A 21,976-nucleotide genomic window follows, 5' to 3' on the forward strand; every position below is an offset into this window, starting at 1 on the left:
TTTTTCTGGTCAAAAGTGGTCAAATGCATGTTTAGTTAATTAGATAATTTGATTCACAGAGTATTAGTTTGAATAAATACAGGGCTCCAAAGCTCTCTGGACCTGATTCCCCTTCGTCCTCAGGGAAGTACCCACATGGTATAATCCTAGTGAAGACAACAGCTTTGCCTGAGTCCCTGGGGCATGGTGCTCATCCCTCCACACACAAGTGCATGAAGTCCCTTACTGGCTGCCATCCTGAGAATCTGTTAATTCAATTTCTCAGTGATTTCCAGCATTCTCTCTGATCCTGTAAGTCCTGGGAGTTCAGGGAGTTAATGTGTTCTCTTCAAGAGGTGATTATTGTATTAATTAGTCATGCTCCAAAGCTTTATATGGATAAGACTGAAGCATTTAAAAGTCAAAAGTTACAATGCCACCTCCTAGAATTATGTCAAAGTGACCCCACAAATAAAATCCTCACTGGAATTGCTCAGGAAAAGCAATTCTCCCTCTGGCCACAGGGAGCCATCCAGCCACCGCTGTGAGCCCAGGGAAGAAAGCAAGGGAGAGGGCAAAATCCATCGAGCCTGAATAGTCTCTGCCAGAGGAGTTTGCAACAGGGGTTGTTCTCTCCTTGAGATCACCCCATCAGCTACACCTGTTTTCTCCCCAGCACCTGCTGGGATCTTGCGCTGTTAGCCTGGCACACAGAATGCATGGATAGCAGAATACTTGTACACAGAGTAAGTAATTAGTGCAGACTGTCATTGTAATTTCTAAGTTCCTTTTTGACTGCAATTTTGAGGTCACTTTGCAAGATGGAGAATGACCATTAATCTGTGAAGCCCTAAGTGATAGCAGCAGTTGCTTGACTCCGGGTTTTGTGTGATCACCCCCAGTATACAACTCTTAAACATTTAATTCTCCCTGTACCAGTAGCATTCTCATCAGTAACATTACAGATCAGAAGGTCTTGTCATTATCTCACACTTTATGCATCTAAGATAGTTCTGGTATTAATGCAAAGGTCTGGTAGCACTCAGCTTTGTTGTGCCTTCTAGACAAGAGTGTCACATTCAACTCCCTCAGCACCCTCAGCTTCTTTCTCAAGATCCCTACCTGGCTCACAGACTCACACTGCGCCTTCCCAGTGTCTCCTTCAATGTGTTTCCACAAAATATCAATTTAGTAAGCCTGGAGATTCAATAAAAGTCCTGTAGACCTTTTCTTGTGAGGGAAGGAAAAAAAATTAAATGAACCAGTAGCTCAACAGAAAAGCATTCAGGGAATTATTCAGGTCCACTGAAGGATCAGTTTCCATTGTTTTCAGCCTGTCCTTATCTTTTCCTTTCTCTGGACACAGTATGTGCACTACAAAGGTAGAAACAAACTTCTTTGGGGATTTAAATTCTAACTAGGCGTCTAAATAGATAATCTTTCATTTATTCAGGTCCTTAACACTCCTTGTCATGCTTACATGCTTACACTTACCAGAGTGTGTAAACATGTTGAGATATTGCCTAGGAGTTCAAATATAGAGATTGATTTGGACTAGAAGGTCTGCTGCACTGATTCTCACTGTGCCAGATTAGAGAAGGAGTGCTGATAATGCCATGGACCTGCCTGGTGTCACATGCCAAGTTAACTGTTGGTCCAGAAACTGAGCCTGATAATGCTTATTATTAGTCTGGTTTTGCATCTACTGTTCTCTGCTTCTCTCAAGTCAGAAGTTTATCTGCTTGGAGGTGCAGATTTGGCCTGTAAAATCAAATTACATTGTCTCAGTCCAAACATAGCCTCAACTCCAAACATCCCCAGCTTTGTCTGAAAGCTGATACTTCCTAAATTAAGAGCTCCCTCTGTTTCATGTATCTAGTGGAGATAAAGTGTATAGAGCACTGTTTCTTGGAGGACTTTAAAAATGCTCTCTGACCAAATGATATTTGACATTTCCTTTGCCACTCTGCAAGGCTCCTCAGAGAGCTGAGCTACTCTCATTTCTGCCACAGAGGCAAAGCCACCATTTCACTTCCCTCAAGCTAAGCAGTGTATGATGGGCAACAATTCAGAATTAATTTGACAGTAATGGAGTTGACAGCCATTACTGTGAGGTATTTCCGCTATGAACATTGTCATCCTGTCCTCATTTCACACATACCCCACATCTCCCCCGAGTTTTGGTGTTACAAGTAATCTCTGAGCAGCAGATAACCCCATACAAAATGCACACACATATACCCTGCTGTCCAGTCACAGCAGCAACTTTGGACTCGGCTCCTTTGCATACAGCAACTGTAGCTTGGAGAAACAGAACAACCCCCTCAGCATGGGGCTTCAAAGTACATAACGCACACAGGTCCATGGGAAGGGGCAATTCCTTCTAAATAGGAGTCAGGCCTAGAATCATAAACTAATTTTACTTAGAATGAATTTTTGGAATTCATGTGGTCCAACATCTTGCTAAAATTGTAGAATATCTTAGGCAAAAATGCTAATTATTTTCTTTCTGGCTCTCTTTCTAATTAAAATGCACAAAAGAAACTGGCAGTGGAAGTATGCATTCTGTATACATGACTAGAAAAAAAGAGTGCAGGTTAAATTTAAAATATATGCAGTTCCTTTCTTTCTAACACAGGTATCAGTGCAGAATGAATAGTACTGAGACAAATATAATTATAAAACAGAGACAACTGGCTACAGTCACTACACAATATTGGAGTGGATCCTCTCCCTGTCTGCAATTATTTGATGTATTAATTCCCACATTGTAATTTGGGTCTTGCAACCCTGAGAATGAGGGCAAAGTCCTGAAATAATGAATGGCATAGGGTGAAGAAAACTGAGCAGCAGTCTCTTTAATACTGCAGTCAAAACCACTTCACTTCCCTTGGACTTCTCTTCCCATTTCTCAAATAAAATGCAATTTCAACCTGCCTTGTGGGAGCTTGGCTCCTGCCATGCCGGATATCCCTGCTCAGCAGAGAGCTGCATTCCCCTCAGCCTGCAGCACTTACGCACAGGAAGCACGGCACAGAGCTGCTCCAGGCTCACTGCCAGTGACTCGGACATGGCCTCTCCTTGATCCCAACCTGCTGGACATAATGAGTTTGTGCCCTTCCTGTGGAGAGCCAGGCTAAAGACAGATGCTGGAGCTGGTGACTGAAGATACCCAAACACGGCAAAAATGCCAAGATTTGTGAGGACAGGCATTGCAAGCAAGGACAGGTTCCTATCCAGCTGATGAAAGAAATTTCCTTAACTTTTAATGTCTCAGCAGCTGAATTTGTAAAATCAGAACTTAATGTTCTACTAAGGTGTTAATATGAAGTCTCAGCTCCATTCAAGTCAATAGGAGCCTCATCTCTGACTTCACTCTGAATAGCTTGTGTAAGCTTATTTTAGTAACTAGCTGTGTATCACAGCAACTATCATAAAAAGATATCATGTATAACAATTAGTTTTATGATTTTTATCAGTAGGATACTTGGAATGCTTCAGGAAACAAGATGATTCTGGGAGAGTTCTGTAAATGTAACTTTTACAAGAATAACAATACCACCTACCTGGTCTGATCTAATAAACAATGTTTGCAAGTTCCAGGTAGCAAATATCTCAGTGGAGTCAAACAGAACACAGTCAAGTAAGTTCCTTTGCTTTAAACACAGACAACAGGAACATCAGTTTTCCCACATGCTGCTGATAAAAATGGGGTGGTTTGTTTTTACTGAAACCCTCCCTGTTTCCTGTGTGGCCATGGGCAAGGGAGGCACAAGGGCTGTGTGTCACTTCTGTTTCTCTGTAATGAAATGAGCTCTGCTACCAACTTCTCAGGAGACAGGTAATGAGCAAGATTTTGATCTTTTGATGAGCTGCAGCATAGAAGAGCAAGATGCTTTCATTATTAATATTCTCATATATTTATCCTGCAGTAATTTATTGCACAAGTCAAGAATTATTCCTCAAAGAAGTGCAGAAGATAAATCCTCTAGGGCTGTTCTATGAGAGCCAGGGAATGCTGGATTCCTACAGATTTGAGTTCTTTGCCTCCTGAACTCTGCTTCCTCCTCCCTTAATAAAAGCTCTGCTGCATCTTCCCTGCAACACCCACTGGGTATGGAGAGCACATGCTGCAGTCACCACAGCCATCACAGACTGGCCAGCTGACCAGGTTAAATAAAATGCCTGTATTCTTTTTTTTTTTTTTTTTCACAAGGGGGTCGTTAAGCTGTGGAGTCTGCCCTCTGTGTATTATTTTATGTGCTATTATTTTTTTCAGTAAAAACCCTCTTAAGATCACACTTGCAGGATTTAAATGAAGCCAAGGATGGCCAATAGGCCTGAAATCTGTGGGGCAGAGTAACAACAGATTAATCAACCACAAAAATCTTTTCCTGTTAGGAAACTGGGGATGTTTCTCCCACCCCTCATGTGTGGGATAGAAATGCAATATCGAGACTCACAGACAACCCTCTGTTTCATGGCAATAAAGTGCAATACAATTAGGGCATTTTCACGTTTTAAAGATAGTTTCCCTATGTTGTCATGACAGGGTTAAATCCTTTTTCATGTTCTAGATAAGCATTTAACAATCTTAATATATCTTAATGTCTTAATGTAATCATTATAGATTTTCAAACCCCTTTGTTTGGGGATAATTCTTGCAGCATATTTTATTGAAAATTGCTAGTATGTTAGAGTGAATGGAGACTGTAATTTTGTCTAAAATTTCATAAGGAAAAATGTCACATACGGATAAACTACATTTCTAATGCCTTGAAAATATAAAGTATTGAGCCTAATTCTAAAGCTGTCCTTTTTACAATTGAATTTAGCTTTTTGGCCTTAAGATCAGTATTCCATTAAGTCACAGGCTGATGAAAGTCACATAGGTAATAGGAAGAGCAGAAGCCTGTTCTTTGGCCTGGCTAACTGCAGACAGTCCAAATAGCTATTTTAATACATCTTGCTCTGTTAGGAGAATTACAGTGTCATGCTTTTGTGCTTACAGCACTAGCACTAGCAAGGTGATAGGTAAGCTCAGTTTCTTATTTGAGTATGGTTTACCTAAACTAACAGGAGCACGCAGGAAAGCTGACAGCTCTAAAGACACCAACTACAATGCAACTACATGGATATGACTCCACCAAGATTGGATGAGGAGACTGTATCTTTTCTTATTCAGTCCAGAAAATACAAGAATACAGAAGGTCAAAAGGCCTTCCCTAATGTCTTTAATGGAAAAATATACTATATAATTATGTGACTCCTAATTAACAAAAGCTGTCTCTGAATTCTTCTGTTTAAGATGTGCTGGCCTGCACAGCCCTAAACTGGCAACTTTAACTCAGTACCTTCAGTAAGGCTGTGACCATGTGCTCTGGGCTTCTCAGTGGTTCAGATCACTGACTTTGCACAGTCCCTGTGAGATATATCCATCAATCCTGTCTCCTGGTGGCTCACACAGACAGCTTAGTCATGAAAGGTTTCATTTTTTAAATGAAAAATTCAGATGAAGATTGCTGCTGTCTGTGATTCAACTGCCTGTGAAAAATAGCAATGTCGTCTAATATTCATTGTTTGAATAGTGCTGGTGTACTGGAGTGATAATCAAAGTAAAATCAATTGTAATTCTGACTGCAGATAAGGTCTCTGTGATTAGGTGATCTGAGGACACAGTTTGTAGTTGTATGGGACATCCAGAAGAGAAGAGGAAGCTTCAAAGACATACCAGAAGGTGCAGGACCCCAATTTCAACCTCACTTGAAATTGAGTTGCTAGTCCTGTGTTTCTGAGGTGAAAGTCATGTTGGTCACATCCAGTGCAAAATGCTGACCCATTACCCATCCTCTGTAGTTTCACTTTAGACAGAATCACAGAATCTGGTTTCTCTCTGATCCCACCACAAGCTAATTCAGTGTATTTTGCTGGCAGAAAATAGCTAGCTTTGATTTGGGTGGGCATGAGGTTTGTGTCAGTGCTATTCAAAGCAGAACACAAAAGCACAGGGAGGCAAAATGACTTGGTAGGCCAGAGGGGAACTCTTCCAAGTCTTTTCCAATACCAGTCCAGTAGAGTGACCACAAGGCTTCATGTGTTGCTTAAAATATTGAAATGGCCTCCAACATTTCAGTGTCAGAATCAATAGCTTTCTGATGAATTGGGACATTCATTTTCTTCTCCCTCCCCCCTTCCACATTTTTAATCTTTTTCTCTGTGCTGATATACTAAATTTGTTTTGAGGTTTCAGATAAATTTGGAACATTTTAGCATTTAATTTTAATTAGTAGGCACGAGAGGACCTGACCCCTTTTATAATAACTGGAAGGGTTGAATAATCAAAGTCTGAGTAGTCAAGGTCAAAATACATTTCTTAATGTACATCTTATAGTTATCTAATACCAACTCTATACACCACAGATGTTAATCTACAAAATCTTTAGAACCCAAATATTTGGTTTTTCTCTATTAACATATTAAAAAAGACACTGTTTTTAAATTGAGAATTATTAATGTCACAGTTGCCTAACATTGCTTGTAGTAGCAGTACATCTGCTCGTGTTTGGGTCTGTTCACATCAGGAATAATACTTATGTTAAAGCTGCTTCTGTCTTTAATACAGGATCTGTAATGTCACGGGAGGTTCAATGTCTGCACCACAAGCACAATTACATAATGATGCATCACCCACAGTATCTATTGGTGTGCATTTGTCAACAAGGACGAGAGGCATATGCTTAGAGGGATCAATGTTCCTGTTAATACATTGCATCAGAGGGATGAGCAGACACTCCCATGGAAATGGATCCCAGGAGCAGGTAGCCTGGATTTGTTAAGACATTGTTCTCATTTTTCCTGAAAGTAAAAATTAAATAATCTCTGCTTGGTTATGCTAATCTCTTTTCAAAGCTTGATACAATTTGTCAGAACAGGCTATTTCACCATTATAAAAACTCTGGACTCGGGGTGCTGCTCCTGCAGCAATGGATTTGGGAGAGAAAAGGGAGAAACTGGCCTATACACAGAGCTACACAGCAGCACCAGTTCATGGCAGTGCTTACAACACTACAACAGGCGCACTAGGAGGAAGCTAAATAAGTGTGCTTGCATATGCCTGAGCCAATTAACTAAACCATCACAAGCCTGTATGTAAGTACACAAGATCTTTTCCAGCCTTAATGATTCTATGATAATTACATCTACAATGCTGCTTCCTATGTCTCATAAAATAACTGCTTCAGCCAAGTAATTCTTCAGCTTTCTGGAAAGAACAAGCTAGAAGTAAGGTGCTTATATCAGAAAAGAATACAAGGCAGGAAGAGACAACTTGTAATAGATATAATGAGCCCCTAACAAGGAATTGCTCAAGAGAGGGCAGGGTGGGGTATTGTACAACCAACCCCCATCAGGGTGAATGCTGAGGACTTGTCCCATAATTTCATCTTCAGTGCTGAGCTCACCAAACCCTTGTCCTAAAGTCTGTTTCTTTCACTGAACTTTCCTTCCCCTCCTCTAGCTCTGTTTGGAAACCTCCTGAAGCAGTGCCATGAGATCTAATGAGCACTATTAGTCAGCCCTCTGCTGCCTTGGTTCTTGGCTGGTGTGTTCACACAGACTGAAATCAGAGCCTGTCCCAAACCAATAAGCCACGCTCTGGATGGAACACCTGAAAGGCAGAACACCCACCTACACTTTTAATGTAGTGGTCATCACTGGCAGAGAAACTGAGAGGTGTAGGAGGTAAGCTCTGCATCTGCACAAATAAATCAGGAAATGATCATGAATTAAAACACCGAGTGCTCCCATCATTTGGGAAGCCTGGGAGAGCCAGTACTGCAGATAAGAGAGCCACTGCTATGAGCAAGTAGCTCCAGAGGCTGCTTTTCATGGACTGCATGCAGCACTAGGAACTGACTGCAGGTTATGTTTTAAACAGTACCCAGCAATGTAGATGTAACAGGGTTTGGGATATTGTGCTTGAGCAGTTCACTTCCACAGGGTATCTCACTCCAGTCAGCAATCATTTGGACCAGCTGCAGCCTTAGGCATTTACTTTGTAATTCACTCCCTCCAATAAAAATATAAGAATTCACATTTTATAAAGCTGGAAGACTTTCTAGTGCAGTGCAAAAATGTAGTGCATCTCTCTCATCATGTTTATTCATAATTATAAATGACACTTTTCTTTTTAATTTTGACACATATGAACTTACTGCTTCTTCTCTCCAATTTTGCCTAAATGTTAAAGCAAAATTCAATCTCTAAATATCTTTCTTTCTTGTAGGTCTGTGACTCAGCTGGATGGAAGCACCTTCCAGCCTCTTTATTTTCTCTTTTAGGGTGCAGTCCTGAGATAAGTGAGCTTTCTCATCATTTGAAGCTTAAGCGTGAGCCATTACTCAGCTGAAAGTCCAGATGGAATGTTGTCAGAAGAGTTCTTACCCAGATCTGGGACAACAGGTGAGCAGGGAGAAAGTAAGGCTTAGAAGAGAGCAGCATCTCACTGGCTATTTAGCTGAAACATTGTAAAATATCTCAGTCACTGCTTGAGCAGAAGCTCATGATTCCACAGATCTTGGCCTGAGAAATTCCTATTTGGGCCAGCACAGCACAGCAAGTGGTACCAACGCTAAGCCAATACCACAGAAGCCCAGGCCTTCCTACTAAATCTCTTTGATAGTCAGTTTATCAAACACCTGATACCTACCAGGGATCAGGGGGATGCAACATGGTTAGTAACCTGCTGCATCACCAGAGAAAACTGAGGACAGCACCAGTTTGACAGATCTTATGTAACAAGTCCAAAAATCTCAGCACAGATGTAATAATCCTCTTATTTATATATCTCCTTTTGGAGAGGATGAAGGACTCTTAACATTTCAGTGCTGGAAACTTCCACTGGTGATGCAAGTTGCAGGAAAGATAGTGTCCTGAAGCACTCAGGTAGCTGAGCCTCTGCAGAACCACAGCAAGAGAGGCAACACTGTCAGGCAAAAAGGCACTGAGCAATCCAGGTGCAGCTGTGCCTACGGGATGTTCTTTGAGAAATGTTCTTCAGACTTCAAGTGGAAATTAGATAAAAAAAGCATGTTTCTCTCTAGCTGTAGTAGATAATTTCTGGAAGGATTTTGCATCTGGGACATGTTCAGGAGAGATTTATCATCTTAAGGAAACTGGGATTTGCCCAAGGTCAAGACAGGATGGTCTGTGCAATTGTTTATGGCAAATCCTTAAACTGCAAAAAACAAAAAAAGTGAGCAGCCCGAAGCCTTGTACAAGCTGAAACATTAATTTTATCCTTTTCATTAAATTTTAGTTTCTCCAGGTGCTCTTAAACTTGTTTTCAACCTAAAACAGGATCCTGGGCATGAAATAGCAATCCAAAAGTTAAATCACCCAGTGATTTTTAGTATCATGAGAATTTACTTGACTAAGAGCAGCACAATTTAAATCAGTTAAGTTTTTCTGACATTAATGCCACATTCCGACATAGGAAAAATCCTGTTCTATGTCCTATCTGAAAAAGCAATATCTAAAAAATTCTAAATTATCAACTGTTAATACAAATTCCTACAGGATACCATGACTCACCCTACCTTCCCAATTAATTGAATCACCAGAAAATATTTTGTCCACAGCGATGTTTGTATTGCAGATGGTTCAACCAGCTCATGTAGGATAGTGGGGTGCACTTCATTATCTTTTCAGCTCTCTGGAAAATGTGCTGGAGTAACAAGACCTACCAGAGTGTGCCAGATTATTGAATTATATATCCTAAGAGATGGTACGCTCATGAGATCTGGTAATCCTAAAAATACACGTGGCTTTGCTTAGGTGGAGAAAAAAGCAGTGGCAAAAAATATGAAAAGTTTTGCTACGGTTTGTAAGGACAGGAGAAAGAGTCACACTTTACTTTTTTGAACCCAATCCTGGGCACTTTCAAGCACAGGTGTAAAGCTGACAAAGTGCAAATGCTGTGCTTACCCACTTAACCTGAGTGGGTTGCAGGTTCCAGGCTAGGCTGCATTTAGAGAGAGCCCAGTGAGAGAAACAAGCAGGCTTTCTATCCCCATCCTTTTCTGATTTAATGATTCTTTAAATGTCATGTGTCCCCTTTCCCATCTCCCAAGATGCAGAAAGTTGTTTTGACTTTCCCACTGATTTGATTTTTTCTGCCTCCAGCTTTGCAGCAATGCAAATGTCTTCCTGGCAAGAAAAAGACCCCACCTTTGATGTTTGATTTAATTACCAGCAGCCAGTGCACAAGGCAGGAAGGAGTAAGCAAATCCCAGTGCAGAGCCTTTGCATACACAGAACATATATTTTACATAAATGTGTAAGTTGGCTCCTACTCCTTACAGAAACCCCGCCCAACAGCTCCTTTTTGCTGTTATTTTTGTTTCCCTTTAACAGTTTCAGCCTTCTTAGCCTTCAATAGGAGATGATGCAGCAATTATAAGAAATAAATATGATCAACCACTAGCAAAATGTATTTTCTCTCCCTCCTGACTTGCAAACTCCAAAGTGTTAAAAAAATAACAAATTTTGTCATACTAACTTCTGAGGTGGGTGCCACTGTAACAGTTGTCACTGTAACACATACTTTTGATACCAAGTAAGGGTTATTGCTCTAACGTGGAGACTTCCATGCAGTGCTCTAAGTAAGGCATGTTTTGTTTCTGCAGTTTTGATAATTTAGCTGCAGGTCTGGCCTGTCTTACTATGCAGCTTATTCCTGATTCATCTTCTGAGCTTACAAAATACCAGATAAAAATAGATTATTGTTCTATCTAAATTCCCATAATCCTTGTACTCATTAAAAATAAAGTCATGTAACTGTTCTTAGTCAGGATTGCACTAATTAGTACAACTGGCACTTCTGACCTTGTGATTTCTACCCTTAATACACTCAGGTTGGCTGTGCTGCCTGCATTAACATACCCAGCATATATAATACCTCCTTACACAACAAAGTGCTGCAGAGAGAAATGCAAACCAGAAAATAAAGGTCAGGAGCCTGTATGGAGTTTCTCCACATCCTTATCCTTTGGCTTCATCGAGTATTTTTTATTTATTTCCATATAAGAAATTAGAAATTTACAAATGAAAATCAGGGGCTAACTTTTCATAGATCCATTAGGAGATAGGGCAGCTCCTCAAAGTGCTATTGATCATTGGCTCTGGTACAGGTTAGCAGTTTGTTGGATTCTGTAACAGCTCCTAGGATCTCAAAAATTTGTAGGAAATAGCAGCACAAGCTTATTAAATTTGACCTAATTTGACTGATTTATTTTTTTTTAATTTTATTTTTTTTTTTTAAGAAAGACAGATTAATATGAAGGAAACAACTTCCTTGTTCTCACTTTACCTTAGGGAACAGCTTTATCTCTTTAGCCTTCTTCAATATGCAATAAAATTAAATGTGGGTATTTTTGTGTAGGAAATGAAAAACTGTTGGCAGCAAATTTTTGTTCTGTAGCTGCTAACTTACTTATTGTTTGATTTATATGTGTCACTGGAGTCAGGAAATTACTGATCCATTAACAAATCTAATCCTCTCACCATCAAGCTGTATGGATAAGTAAATAAATTATACCAACAGCACAATCAATTCTCTGAATATTGTAATAAAAAGCAGAAGGAACTGAAGTATGCAGGTGATAGATCTACCACAATGAGAACAGAAATTTACATAGTTCAGAGAAATACTCAGTTGTGGTAGACTGACATAGGATATAAAAACAAGAAAGATAGAGGGAATAAGCTACATCAGGGTTTGAGGGTTTTTTTTAAATATCTCATAACACAGAAGGAAAGGACGAACCAATGCAAACACAGAAGATTTATGAAGAATGAAGCTTTTTCTGAAAAATGTGGACTTCTGACAGAGTTTCCAAGTGGCCTGCAGGACTCATTAACCTTCCCAAGCTCAAAAATCATCAGGTCAACAAAATAAAACCGAAAACAAAACCAACAAAACAGGGATGTAAATTTCAGTCAGCCAGGATGTAAGCCAACTTCTAGTGGAAGGGTTAGGAAGAAAATTCCTATATATAGCAAGGTTATTGGATGCTTGTCCACTCCAGGGATTCTTACAATTTTCTCTGAGGCACTTGTCCTAGCTATTCTGGGTGTGTGGATAATGGCTCAGACATATCTGAGGGCCTGATTCTCTATGCAGCTCCAGTCATCTGTGCTTAAATAAGAAAGGAAGACATTTTAATAGTTACTCCACAGATGCAAATGATTAATCTGAAAAATTAGCATTGTATTTATTGCTATTTCTTGCAGAATTGAGGCTTGTAAGCCTGGAGCAGAAAACAGAAATGTTGCATTGAGAAGGTAAAAGCATAGAAAAAGAATTTGCCATCTAGCTGCTAATAAAATTCTAAGTTTCACAAACATTTGGGCCAAAGCCCATGAATTATTTAGTCTTGTTACCTGCATAATGTAGGTCACAACCTCTGTAATTAGGCTAAACAGTACCTACTTCTATTTCAGCTCTGTAATAAAACATTTAAGGCAACAGTTCTGATTTCAGGACTTGAGGGATGGAGAACAGAACACATGCCCTAAGTTGGGGCTTTCCCTCCCTTCCTCACCCTGAGCTCAGCGCACTACATTCTGCACGGAACTGCTGCCTCTTCAGTCTTTTGTTTTCCCAGCCGGGAGTCCATGACTGACAGCACCAGCTGAGTACTTGTACGTAACACAGTGGTATTTTACTTAACCTTTGGATGAGCTAACAAGACTTCCTTCTTTCTCTAAGTTTTTCTAGACTAACTTTGTAGCTTTAATCGTCTCTGCCTGGGGTCTTTTAGGGGTTGTGTTGGTACAGCTTCACTTTGTGCGTGTAAGGTTTATTCAATGATGAATGCTAAAAATCAGTCTTCACCTAGATCCTTCTCTCAGCACAACAGAGACTCGGGCAAGGGCCTCACAGGAGCAGGTGTTAGACACAGCCTTTGGTGACTGTTCTCACCTACAGGTGCTTCTGCCCACTTAGCAAATCCTTAGCTGCCTGTTCTGAACTTTAGGGATCAGCTGTGGTACAAACATGGAATATCAAACTGCATTTTGTGATTATTTCCAATGGAGAATGGCTGGAATAAGAAAACACATCAGTTACCACCTAAAGTGACAGTGGAATCAACATATAATATTGGAATAAACGGAAGTGCGGGAACATTTTTTTGACATAAACTAATCCAGTGCTACCTAAGCAACACTGCTTCAGCAAATATTACTGCAGGCCTGTGGGCAATTAACAAGCTTAGTTTTAAGACTCTACTTAATATTATTCACACCTGTTTTTGTTGTCAGTTTTGGATTAGAAATTTCCTGGAAAAGCAACCCCACCCATCTTGTATCCTATAAGGTTCAGCTCTGAAGGCTCTTAAAATTGCTTGTCAGGCGAGGTCCTATAAACCATTTGGCCATGGTGTAAAACAAAGCAGAACATTGCACATAAAATGTTCCATGTGTTTTGCCAGCTGCAAGAGAGTATTTAGTCAGAGCAGTGGCAAAAAAAAAAAACAAACCCAAAACCCCAAAACCAAACCATCAGTTCTGTTCTAACAGATTCTAAGTTTGGCATTTTCAGTACATGAAAATTACCGTCTCATCCAGTGAAAGGAGTTTTCTTTCAGGATGCCTGATATCTTGTGCACTTCAAGGCAGAGGTGCAGGACAGCCCCTATCTAACAGCTCTGGGTTTCTCCCCTTCAAATCCTTGCTGATGAGGAAGACCAGTCTGTCTGCCTAAGAGAAACGCAGAGAGCAGGGAACACATCCTGAACATGTGCAAGAACAGTATCAGAAGCATCTTCAGTGTTGCCAAAAGCACAGAGGGAGTAGAAAACCCAACAGCTTTCACTTTGGGGAAAAATTCTGCCAGGCTCTTCCCTTCCATCTTACCTTCTCACTTTGAATCAGTATTTGATATGTGGTCTCACAAATATTGCAGAGGGAAATCCTGCTATCCTCTGCTTCTACTTGGTCTATCTGCTCAAAGGGTCAAATCTGCCCTTTTATTTACTTCTATGTGTTTATTTACAGCAGAAATGCCAATGCAGCCCTCAGTTGCCAGAATATCTCAACTCTTGTGTTTTTTGAGATAATTTCTCTTCCTGGGACACATCTATTCCTTATGGATAGGTGACCTTCCTTTTGCTCAGTATCAAACATACACTGAGTGACTTGGAGCATTCAGCAACTTGTTCACATTAATAATAAATCAGTAATAAATTGTGGTTTATTTAATATAATTTATGAAAATATTGTACACAGTTGAACAGATCTGCAGAATTATACCAGCCAACTGTAAATGAAAACTTCCCTCTTCAAAAGTAATTCGGTATAAATTGACCTTTTAATTTTTCTCCTTCAGGTTCTCAAGTGAGATTATAAAAAAACAGCTCTATTGTGGCATATAATAATGAGACACATTTACCATCTGTTTTAGTCCTGCAGTTTTGTTCAGTAAGACCAGTGTTGCTTTTTCCCAAAGCAAGGCAGAAAAGCTCTACTGGGGTTACCTAATTATTCACTCTTTTTATAGATCCAGAGTTTGATCTTATTGATCCCTTTCACAACATCCACTTTTTTAGAACTTCCAGTTTCCCAAGGTAAACTTAAAAATCCGCATGTCACCATCCAGCAAGCTCCTTGCCACCTTTAATCCACTATCTATCTGTTCTTATCAGCCTTTAATACTTACACAATCATGCCATTTACAACAAACTCAATGATTATTTTGAAGCAAAAATACTGGCAGCTTTTATTCAGCTGCACCAGATCCCAGCACTAGCTGCTCTGAAATTCCTGATGCACCACTGCTCCTAGCCCATGGAGAAGTCTTAGTCAAACCTGCTACAAAATCAGACTGGCATTATAAAGGACAACCAATCTAAGAGACTTCTTCCTTATTTCACAGAGAGCTCAAGGACATATGGGAAGTTTAAGTTAAGTTTAACAGATTCTAGTTACAGAAAGGTATTGACAAGAAAATCTCTTTTTTTCTCCTCCAGGATGTATCTTCTTTGCCTTTGAGATCAAAGTAATTGCAGCACATAACACCTGACCTCCTCAGCTGCCTGTTTTTCTACCTGTAGCCTTTCATATTTTTCACAGGATGACTTTTTTTGTTACATCAAGACAAAAACGGTTTTTTTGTAAACCAGAGTAAGCACCCATGACATTCACACACATTTTTTATTTGCTGTTTCAGCTCAAATTAGTGGGCTTTAAAAATTAAGACCATCCTTTCAGAAAAGCTGACAGTTACCAGAACAGCAAAAATACAATAGAGTCCTGAGAGATAAAAATTTATTTGTCTCATCAGCATGTCATGATATGGCCACAACTCATACAGCTGACATTCTCATAGCCAAGAGGGATGTTTTTTCTTTTTAAAAATACATTTTTCTTTCCAGCAGGAAGTATTTTTTAAAAACAAACATTTCATACTAGGCAGGAATTAAAAACAATGGCTTTTTCAGTATGACAACACGGCTGGTAAGCACTGGATCCCCCACCAGTGTCTTAATATTCAGATTTCAAGTTTTCCCTCCTGCTCCCCAATTCTCCCCACCCCTCACTGAAAAACACCACACAGAAAAACAAGACAAAACCCAGAAGGGAAACAAAGAGGTAGACGTCACTACAACCATGGCGCTGTTTTGGAAATTGTGCGAGATGTCTCACAATGCTCCAAGGAGCTCCTTTTCCCTTCATTAAACGTTGCAGAACTGGACCCCAGCAGTGAACTCAAGAGGTGGCAGGAGCCAAGAGCCATCGCCAGTGAGAGGTGCCAGGGCTGCAGAATGAGTGGGGCTGTCCCACCTAGCATTGCTCTGCCCAGCTGGTGTCGCATAAAAACAGATCCCTCTTCAAAACTGTATGGATCTCACAATGACGACAGCCTTGCTCCCAACAAGGCTGGAGTCACATCCTTCTAGGAGGCAATCCAGGGTCAAGAGGGCTCAGGTTCTGCTCTTGGCATACCCTCAGCTCTCAAACTTTAGGAAGACTCATTGCTACAGTGACTTGCAGAGGAACTCTGCAGCCTGGGCACTGGCACAGCTTCTAGTGGGTGCTGGAGTGAGTGAGGGCTGCAGAAGCTGCTGTCCCTTCTCCCCTATTGCTCCACTCCTCTTGCCACTTCTGGCACTGAAACATTTGTCTCTGTGTTCTTCCTAAAAAACAATGTTATCTATCACAAATGAACACTGTGGCTGTAGAGTGAACCAAAGCATTATTTTACTATTTGTTGTGTTTATGGTAAGCACAGTAAAGGTTGTATATCCATTAGTAAAAAGCACAATAAATACAACCATCAAAGAAAATCTTCTCATCTATTAAGGATCAGAAGCATATGAAATAGTCTTGAAAAAAACTCTATTTTTGCCACAGAAAAAAAACCAAAACACCTAACCCAAAAAAAACCCACAAAAAAATCACAAAACCAGCCCAGGGAAAAGAAAGAAATGCTGCTTCTGGTATCTGTCCACGTTTCTGAAAGACATCTTGGCTGCTGGAAAGATTTTATAAAAAAATACCCCAATTAAATAAATTCAGCAAAATAATTCCAAACATGACTAGCCCTTTGCAAAACCACTGACAGTCACTCCAGGCTTCCACATCCATTTTATCACGTGAAACAAAAATACAGGTAAGAGAGGAGAAAACTGGAGGTGAAGACACTGGTATAAAGAAAACCAAAAAAATCCTGTTCATCACATAATATGAACATCATGGTGGAGTAATTATAAGGAACTAACTCATTTTAACAGGCCAGTTGTTCAGTGAATAATTACTTCATTATCTCATGAAAAAATAAAAGGCCTAACTTTAAAATGCATAGGATCCTTCCAATGACTTCTATCACAGCCAGGCAGTCTACAGCTCTTACAGAAAAAGTAGAGTTGCTCAGAAGCATTTCTGATGTAGGCAGACATTTTAAACCAGAGTACGGTTTCTATTTTGCTCTTCCCACTGTTCCTTTGTATTTTTTTAAAAGAAGTGTAAAAACTATCAAATATGCATTTTTGCAAAATAACCCTTTATTTCATATGGCTCCATTATTTCCAAAAAATACAGAACCCCAGATGTATAATTTTGTGTGATTGTATCAGATCACCACAAAATCTCCAGCTGACTGTCAAGAGAATGCATCCAACCCTGGGCTCGTGATTTGGAAATCCCAGTTTTAGGTACCTTTGGTCCCAAAATTTACGTCAAGGCAAAGCGGAGCAGTTGAATCCTGTCACACACAGTGATCGGTATCTGTTATTATCTTGTACAAACAGGTGAAAAAAGTTAACAGCACTTTATGGCAGTGTCACACAAAGAAAAGTTACATCATCTGCAAACCAAGTGACCAATGAACAGTACCACAGTGATAGCTTTATTTGTACTGCAAGAAGATGCACCTTATTTGTAACGCTGAGGGAGGAGGGAGAGGGAAGCTTTTAATTTTCCAGGAAAGCAAGGTAAACTGAAATTTCACTTTTCAATGTGACAGCAACTTTAAAAAAAAAAAAAAAGGGGGGAGGGGTGGGGAAAGAAGGAAAAAAGACACCATGGTTGCAAAACTCAACAGAACCACACATGGAACCCAAGTGAGATTAAAATGATGGCGCACTCACCCCAGGGCACTGAAGAAATTGCTCGGTGTGGATGGGCAGGTGCTCTTCACATCATGGGATTCACAGAGCAGAAAAGCTAAACCGTGAGGACTGACACAACTTCAACTGTAACAACTTCTTTATGAACAATTAAACATAGAAACATGAAGATGCTTTGTGGGCAACCCTAGCAGAGAACCATCTTTATTCTTATTATTTGCAATGCACTCAAATTGCTCTGTTCTCACTTCTGTGTGCAACAGCTTTCAGTTAGATTTTTTTCTGTTTTTAATTTTTGATAATTTTACACATTTTCCATTATTTTTCCCCTAATATAAATTCAATGTGATACTAATTTGTGATCAACTGTATAGTTCATTAACATCACTTTCTAACAAAACACATTTTGAACTCTCCAGAGGAGGCAACGGTGCAGCAAAATGCCCACTACGTCCAGAACTGGAGCCAACTGCCAGAAGGTAGACCCAAAGTGCAGCTGACAGGAATTAGTGTTTTATAGACTCACCTGCTAAGCTCCAGACTGTCTGGACCAGCACAATATTTTTAGCACTGAATTTCCTACCTATTGTATCCATTTTACATTTTTCCCTTCATAGCAAAACTTATTTTATCTGATTTATTCTCTTTCATGAAGCAGCATCCAGGATCATGCTGGGAGGGTCCTTTGGAGTTGCTTTCCAACAGTTTCATTCTGGTGTCACCCACAGCAACTCAGTGAGCCGCGGTGTCAGCTGCTCTTCATGTTTCCCAGTGCAAGCAGGAGAGAAACCGGGGACCTGACACTATTTCTTCATCCTACTGAAACAACAACCAGTGCTTGGAAACAACAGTCTTGCAAGATTAAGAACTACAGAGGAACAAAGTGAAAATGAACAGGACCAGATCAATCTAACGCTTGTCTGAAACATTATTGCACAGTGCTAATTTCTTGAGGCAGCACGTGAACATTTGCTGTTGGCTGCAACCCACTGGGAAAATAAAAATACTGCATTTGACAAAACAAGATGCCCTTACATGGAGTTCACAGGGTCTAGAAAGAACAATCTCCTGATGTGAGTAACTGCTGTGCAATCTGCTTATGTAAACTTCCCTTTTTGCATCAGTCCAGTCTGTCCTAGCTCAAAGTAAAATGAGCTGTACTCTGGGCATCTCTGTGGTTCTGATCAAACTACATGGGGGAGGACAGCAGTGAGTAGCTTGCCACCTGCCTCCTGCAGTTTTAAGGGTCAGTCCCATGGGCAACAGAAATAACCACTTATACAACAGTGCTGGGCTGCCCCAACATGCCCCTGTCAAATGGCAGATTAAATACTTTCTTTCCATCAGCTGAACTTCAGCAAGAGCAACATGAAACAACAAACACTCCACATACTCTCTCCTTATCACAGCATACCTACCTCCTTTTAATGGTTACACCAAAATTCAGGTGCAGAGATGGTATTTATAAACAGCATCTTGCCTCAAACATGAAGCTATTGGCAACCACTGTGCTTTGCCTCCAGCCTCCTGTGGAGTTAGGGAGGGAACACACACTTCAGGGGACCTTACTGTGATGTGTCATTTTGCATCCATCCCCACTGAGCAACCACTGCTGCATGGAGAGGGGCAGGGATGGCATATCTGACAAGGTATTTTTCCACAAAGCCAGGGAAATTGGCACTGCCTTGTGTTTTGGTATGCTCTTTGCTCCCCCTGCCCCCAGAAAGAGAACACTGGCAAGGTTTTGTATTCTGCACACCACCTCCTGTGATTCATGTAGCAGCAGAGGGAGACAGAAGGGGAATCAATATTGCTAGCTCAGAGCCAAAACTACTGAGGGTTTACTTTGTTCTCAACAAAATTACTCTGTAAAAGGCAATATGCCAACATCTGAAGTTCTGGCTACCCTGCCTGTATTTAGAGAGATTAGTTTTATTTTAGGAACAGTTCTCGCAAATCTGTGCATAATCACATAAACACAATGCCAACCAGACCTGCCAGAAGCAAGGCTGTACATCACAGACATCCTTTCAAAAGGATCCTGCACTACACATCTGAAAGTGTCTTCTGTTCCCATCTGCCCTTCAGTTCAACCCATCCTTCTTCCAGTAAGATTTCAGCAGTAAGATTTTAGTGGTGAGCTAATTAATACTGTCCTCCATGTAGTTACTCAGAATATTTACCATACTTATTTTTTCAGTAGTATCTTCCTACAGATTTAGGATAGCAATTATACCTATTTTTACTTTTTACGAAACTAGTTTTTCTTCTATTACTCCTTAGCAAAACATTAAGATGGTTGGCATTGTATTATTTAAACTCTCCCACAAGTATATTTAGCACTGTTGCAACTAGCGGGGAGAAAAAGGCCTCTGTAAACCACTCCAAGGTCACCTTGGTTGGACTGCAGTATACAAAATACAAAGGTGGCTAAAAATCACCAGCAGCACCAGCAGGCCTTCAGAAACAGCTAAAATTGCTCTGCTTTCCAATGCATGACAAACAAAGCTTCCCTCTGTTCCTTAAGTTTTATGCCTTTCCTTCACTGACATTTCATCTTTGAAAGTGCATTTTTAAAACTGATGATGAGGGTTGAGCTGCATTCTGAACAAAAAGGGAACTTAACTGAGTGAGTTTGTATTTTCCAAGTTTCCCTATAACACGAGACACTGGTAGCACATGGAACTTGGAGAGCTGATGGCAAGACCACAGCAGGGATGGGCTGATTCATCCCACGTGGACAGCTTTTAATCACACTGTGATGCTGCAATGCTTGTTTGAGGACCAGTTCTGCACGGGACAGACCTGACACTGGATCTTATTTGGGTGTTGGGTTTAGATCAATGTGTCTGGTACAACAACTGCTGACTGCGTAGCCACAAAGACACTTCCACCAGCTCTGTTGAGGATCTCTGACTCCAGCACAATGAGCTGCAATAAAGTACACGTTGTGCAAATGAGGAATCTCTACCACACCAATGCTGTACACACTACCGAAGAGACAAGTTGCTGAATTTTCTGAGCTCTAACTACAATGCCAAGAAATATTTGTGGTGACAAAGCTTTCTTGTCACAGACATTCTTCTATGGTGGTTGTACGATTGCACCTTTTGTCCAAATGCTGAAATTGCTTAAGTGTGGGTGAGAGTATACATTTTTAAAAATACAGACAATTCTTAAAATAATACATCATCAGGTCACTATGTTACTGATCTTCACTTTTAGTGGAGTTTAAAATTCCCCCAAAGAGAGGTAAAAGTCCATCCAGTATTTTCCTTTACTCTTGAATATTCACATTTGCACCTACAACATGATACTCATTTGCAAGAGCCTGGATTCCCATTGTGTCCTCAAGTCCCATTCCACTTTTAAAATAGGCAATGGTACAAATACTGAAAGAGGCAGTACCACATCCCTCCTGACAAAAATGCAAATGATTGTATGGCAACCAGCCACAGGTTACTGAGGGTCATCTCCCGAGAAATCGCTTTTGTCTGACCCTGGGGTGGTGGAAAAGCTCCTGCAAGAGAAAAGAAAACACATTTAATAATTTGCATAGGAATGACAGCTTAATGCACAATTCTTTACCACCACAGCATGTCCCAGCAATGAATCACAGAATCACAGACTGACCAGGTTGGAAGAGACCCTCAAGATCATCGAGTCCAATCCAGCCCTGACACCTCAACTAAACCATGGCACCAAGTGCCACATCCAGTCTGTTTTTAAACACATCCAGGGATGGTGACTCCACCACCTCCCTGGACTGACCATTCCAATACTTTATCACCCTTTCTGTAAAAAACCTTTTCCTAATATCCAACCTATATTTCCTTTGGTGCAGCTTGAGACTGTGTCCTCTCGTTCTGTCAGTTGCTGCCTGGAGAAGGAGACCAACCCCTACCTGACCAAAACCTCCTTTCTGGAAGTTGTAGAGAGTGATGAGGTCACCTCTGAGTCTCCTTTTCTCCAGGCTAAACAGCCCCAGCTCCCTCAGTCATTCCTCACAGGGTTTGTGTTCCAAGCCCCTCACCAGCCCCGTTGCCTCCTCTGGACGCACTCAAAGCATCTCAATGCCCTTACTGAACTGAGGGGCCAGAACTGGACACAGCACTCAAGGTGCAGCCTCACCAGTGCCAGGTACTGCTCTATGTTCTAATGCTGTCAAATTTATGAAAGATTTTCCAGAAGCCTTCAAGAAAATAAAAAACCCCAAACCAAAACACAACCTCTCTCTTATGTTAATAAGAACAATTTTAATTTCCTTATAAACTTCTAGCATAAGCCTGAAAGCATCCCTTAGAAGCTGCTAGCACTGTACTCAACTTTTGCAGAGATATTCAACTGTCAACTAAGCTTTGTGGTACTTT

General features: G+C 40.5%; 2 protein-coding genes across 5 annotated transcripts in view; one reads left to right on the plus strand and one right to left on the minus strand.

Annotated features, from left to right (window-relative positions):
• LOC131576857 (uncharacterized) overlaps positions 1–10,918 on the plus strand; it is a 44,785-nt gene extending 33,867 nt beyond the window's left edge. Inside the window, exons 2-3 of one of the 2 annotated variants that reach the window (XR_009277085.1) lie at positions 8,264–8,439; positions 10,162–10,918. The gene's annotated coding sequence lies outside the window, so the exon portion shown is untranslated. Of the gene's footprint in view, positions 1–6,601; positions 6,789–8,263; positions 8,440–10,161 lie in introns of those variants that run through there. The other variant, XR_009277088.1, reaches the window with a different exon arrangement.
• A 4,260-nt stretch (positions 10,919–15,178) lies between these two features.
• The window catches only part of LPGAT1 (lysophosphatidylglycerol acyltransferase 1), a 61,457-nt gene continuing 54,659 nt past the window's right edge, over positions 15,179–21,976 (minus strand). For all 3 annotated transcript variants that reach the window (XM_058834716.1, XM_058834715.1, XM_058834717.1), the window contains one exon: positions 15,179–21,126. In XM_058834716.1, the coding sequence (XP_058690699.1) occupies positions 20,975–21,126 (152 nt within the window). In that variant the 3' untranslated portion in view covers positions 15,179–20,974. The remainder of the gene's footprint in view (positions 21,127–21,976) is intronic.

The sequence above is a fragment of the Poecile atricapillus genome, chromosome 3 (genome assembly GCF_030490865.1).
Source record: "Poecile atricapillus isolate bPoeAtr1 chromosome 3, bPoeAtr1.hap1, whole genome shotgun sequence".
In the NCBI taxonomy this organism is placed as follows: domain Eukaryota; kingdom Metazoa; phylum Chordata; class Aves; order Passeriformes; family Paridae; genus Poecile; species Poecile atricapillus.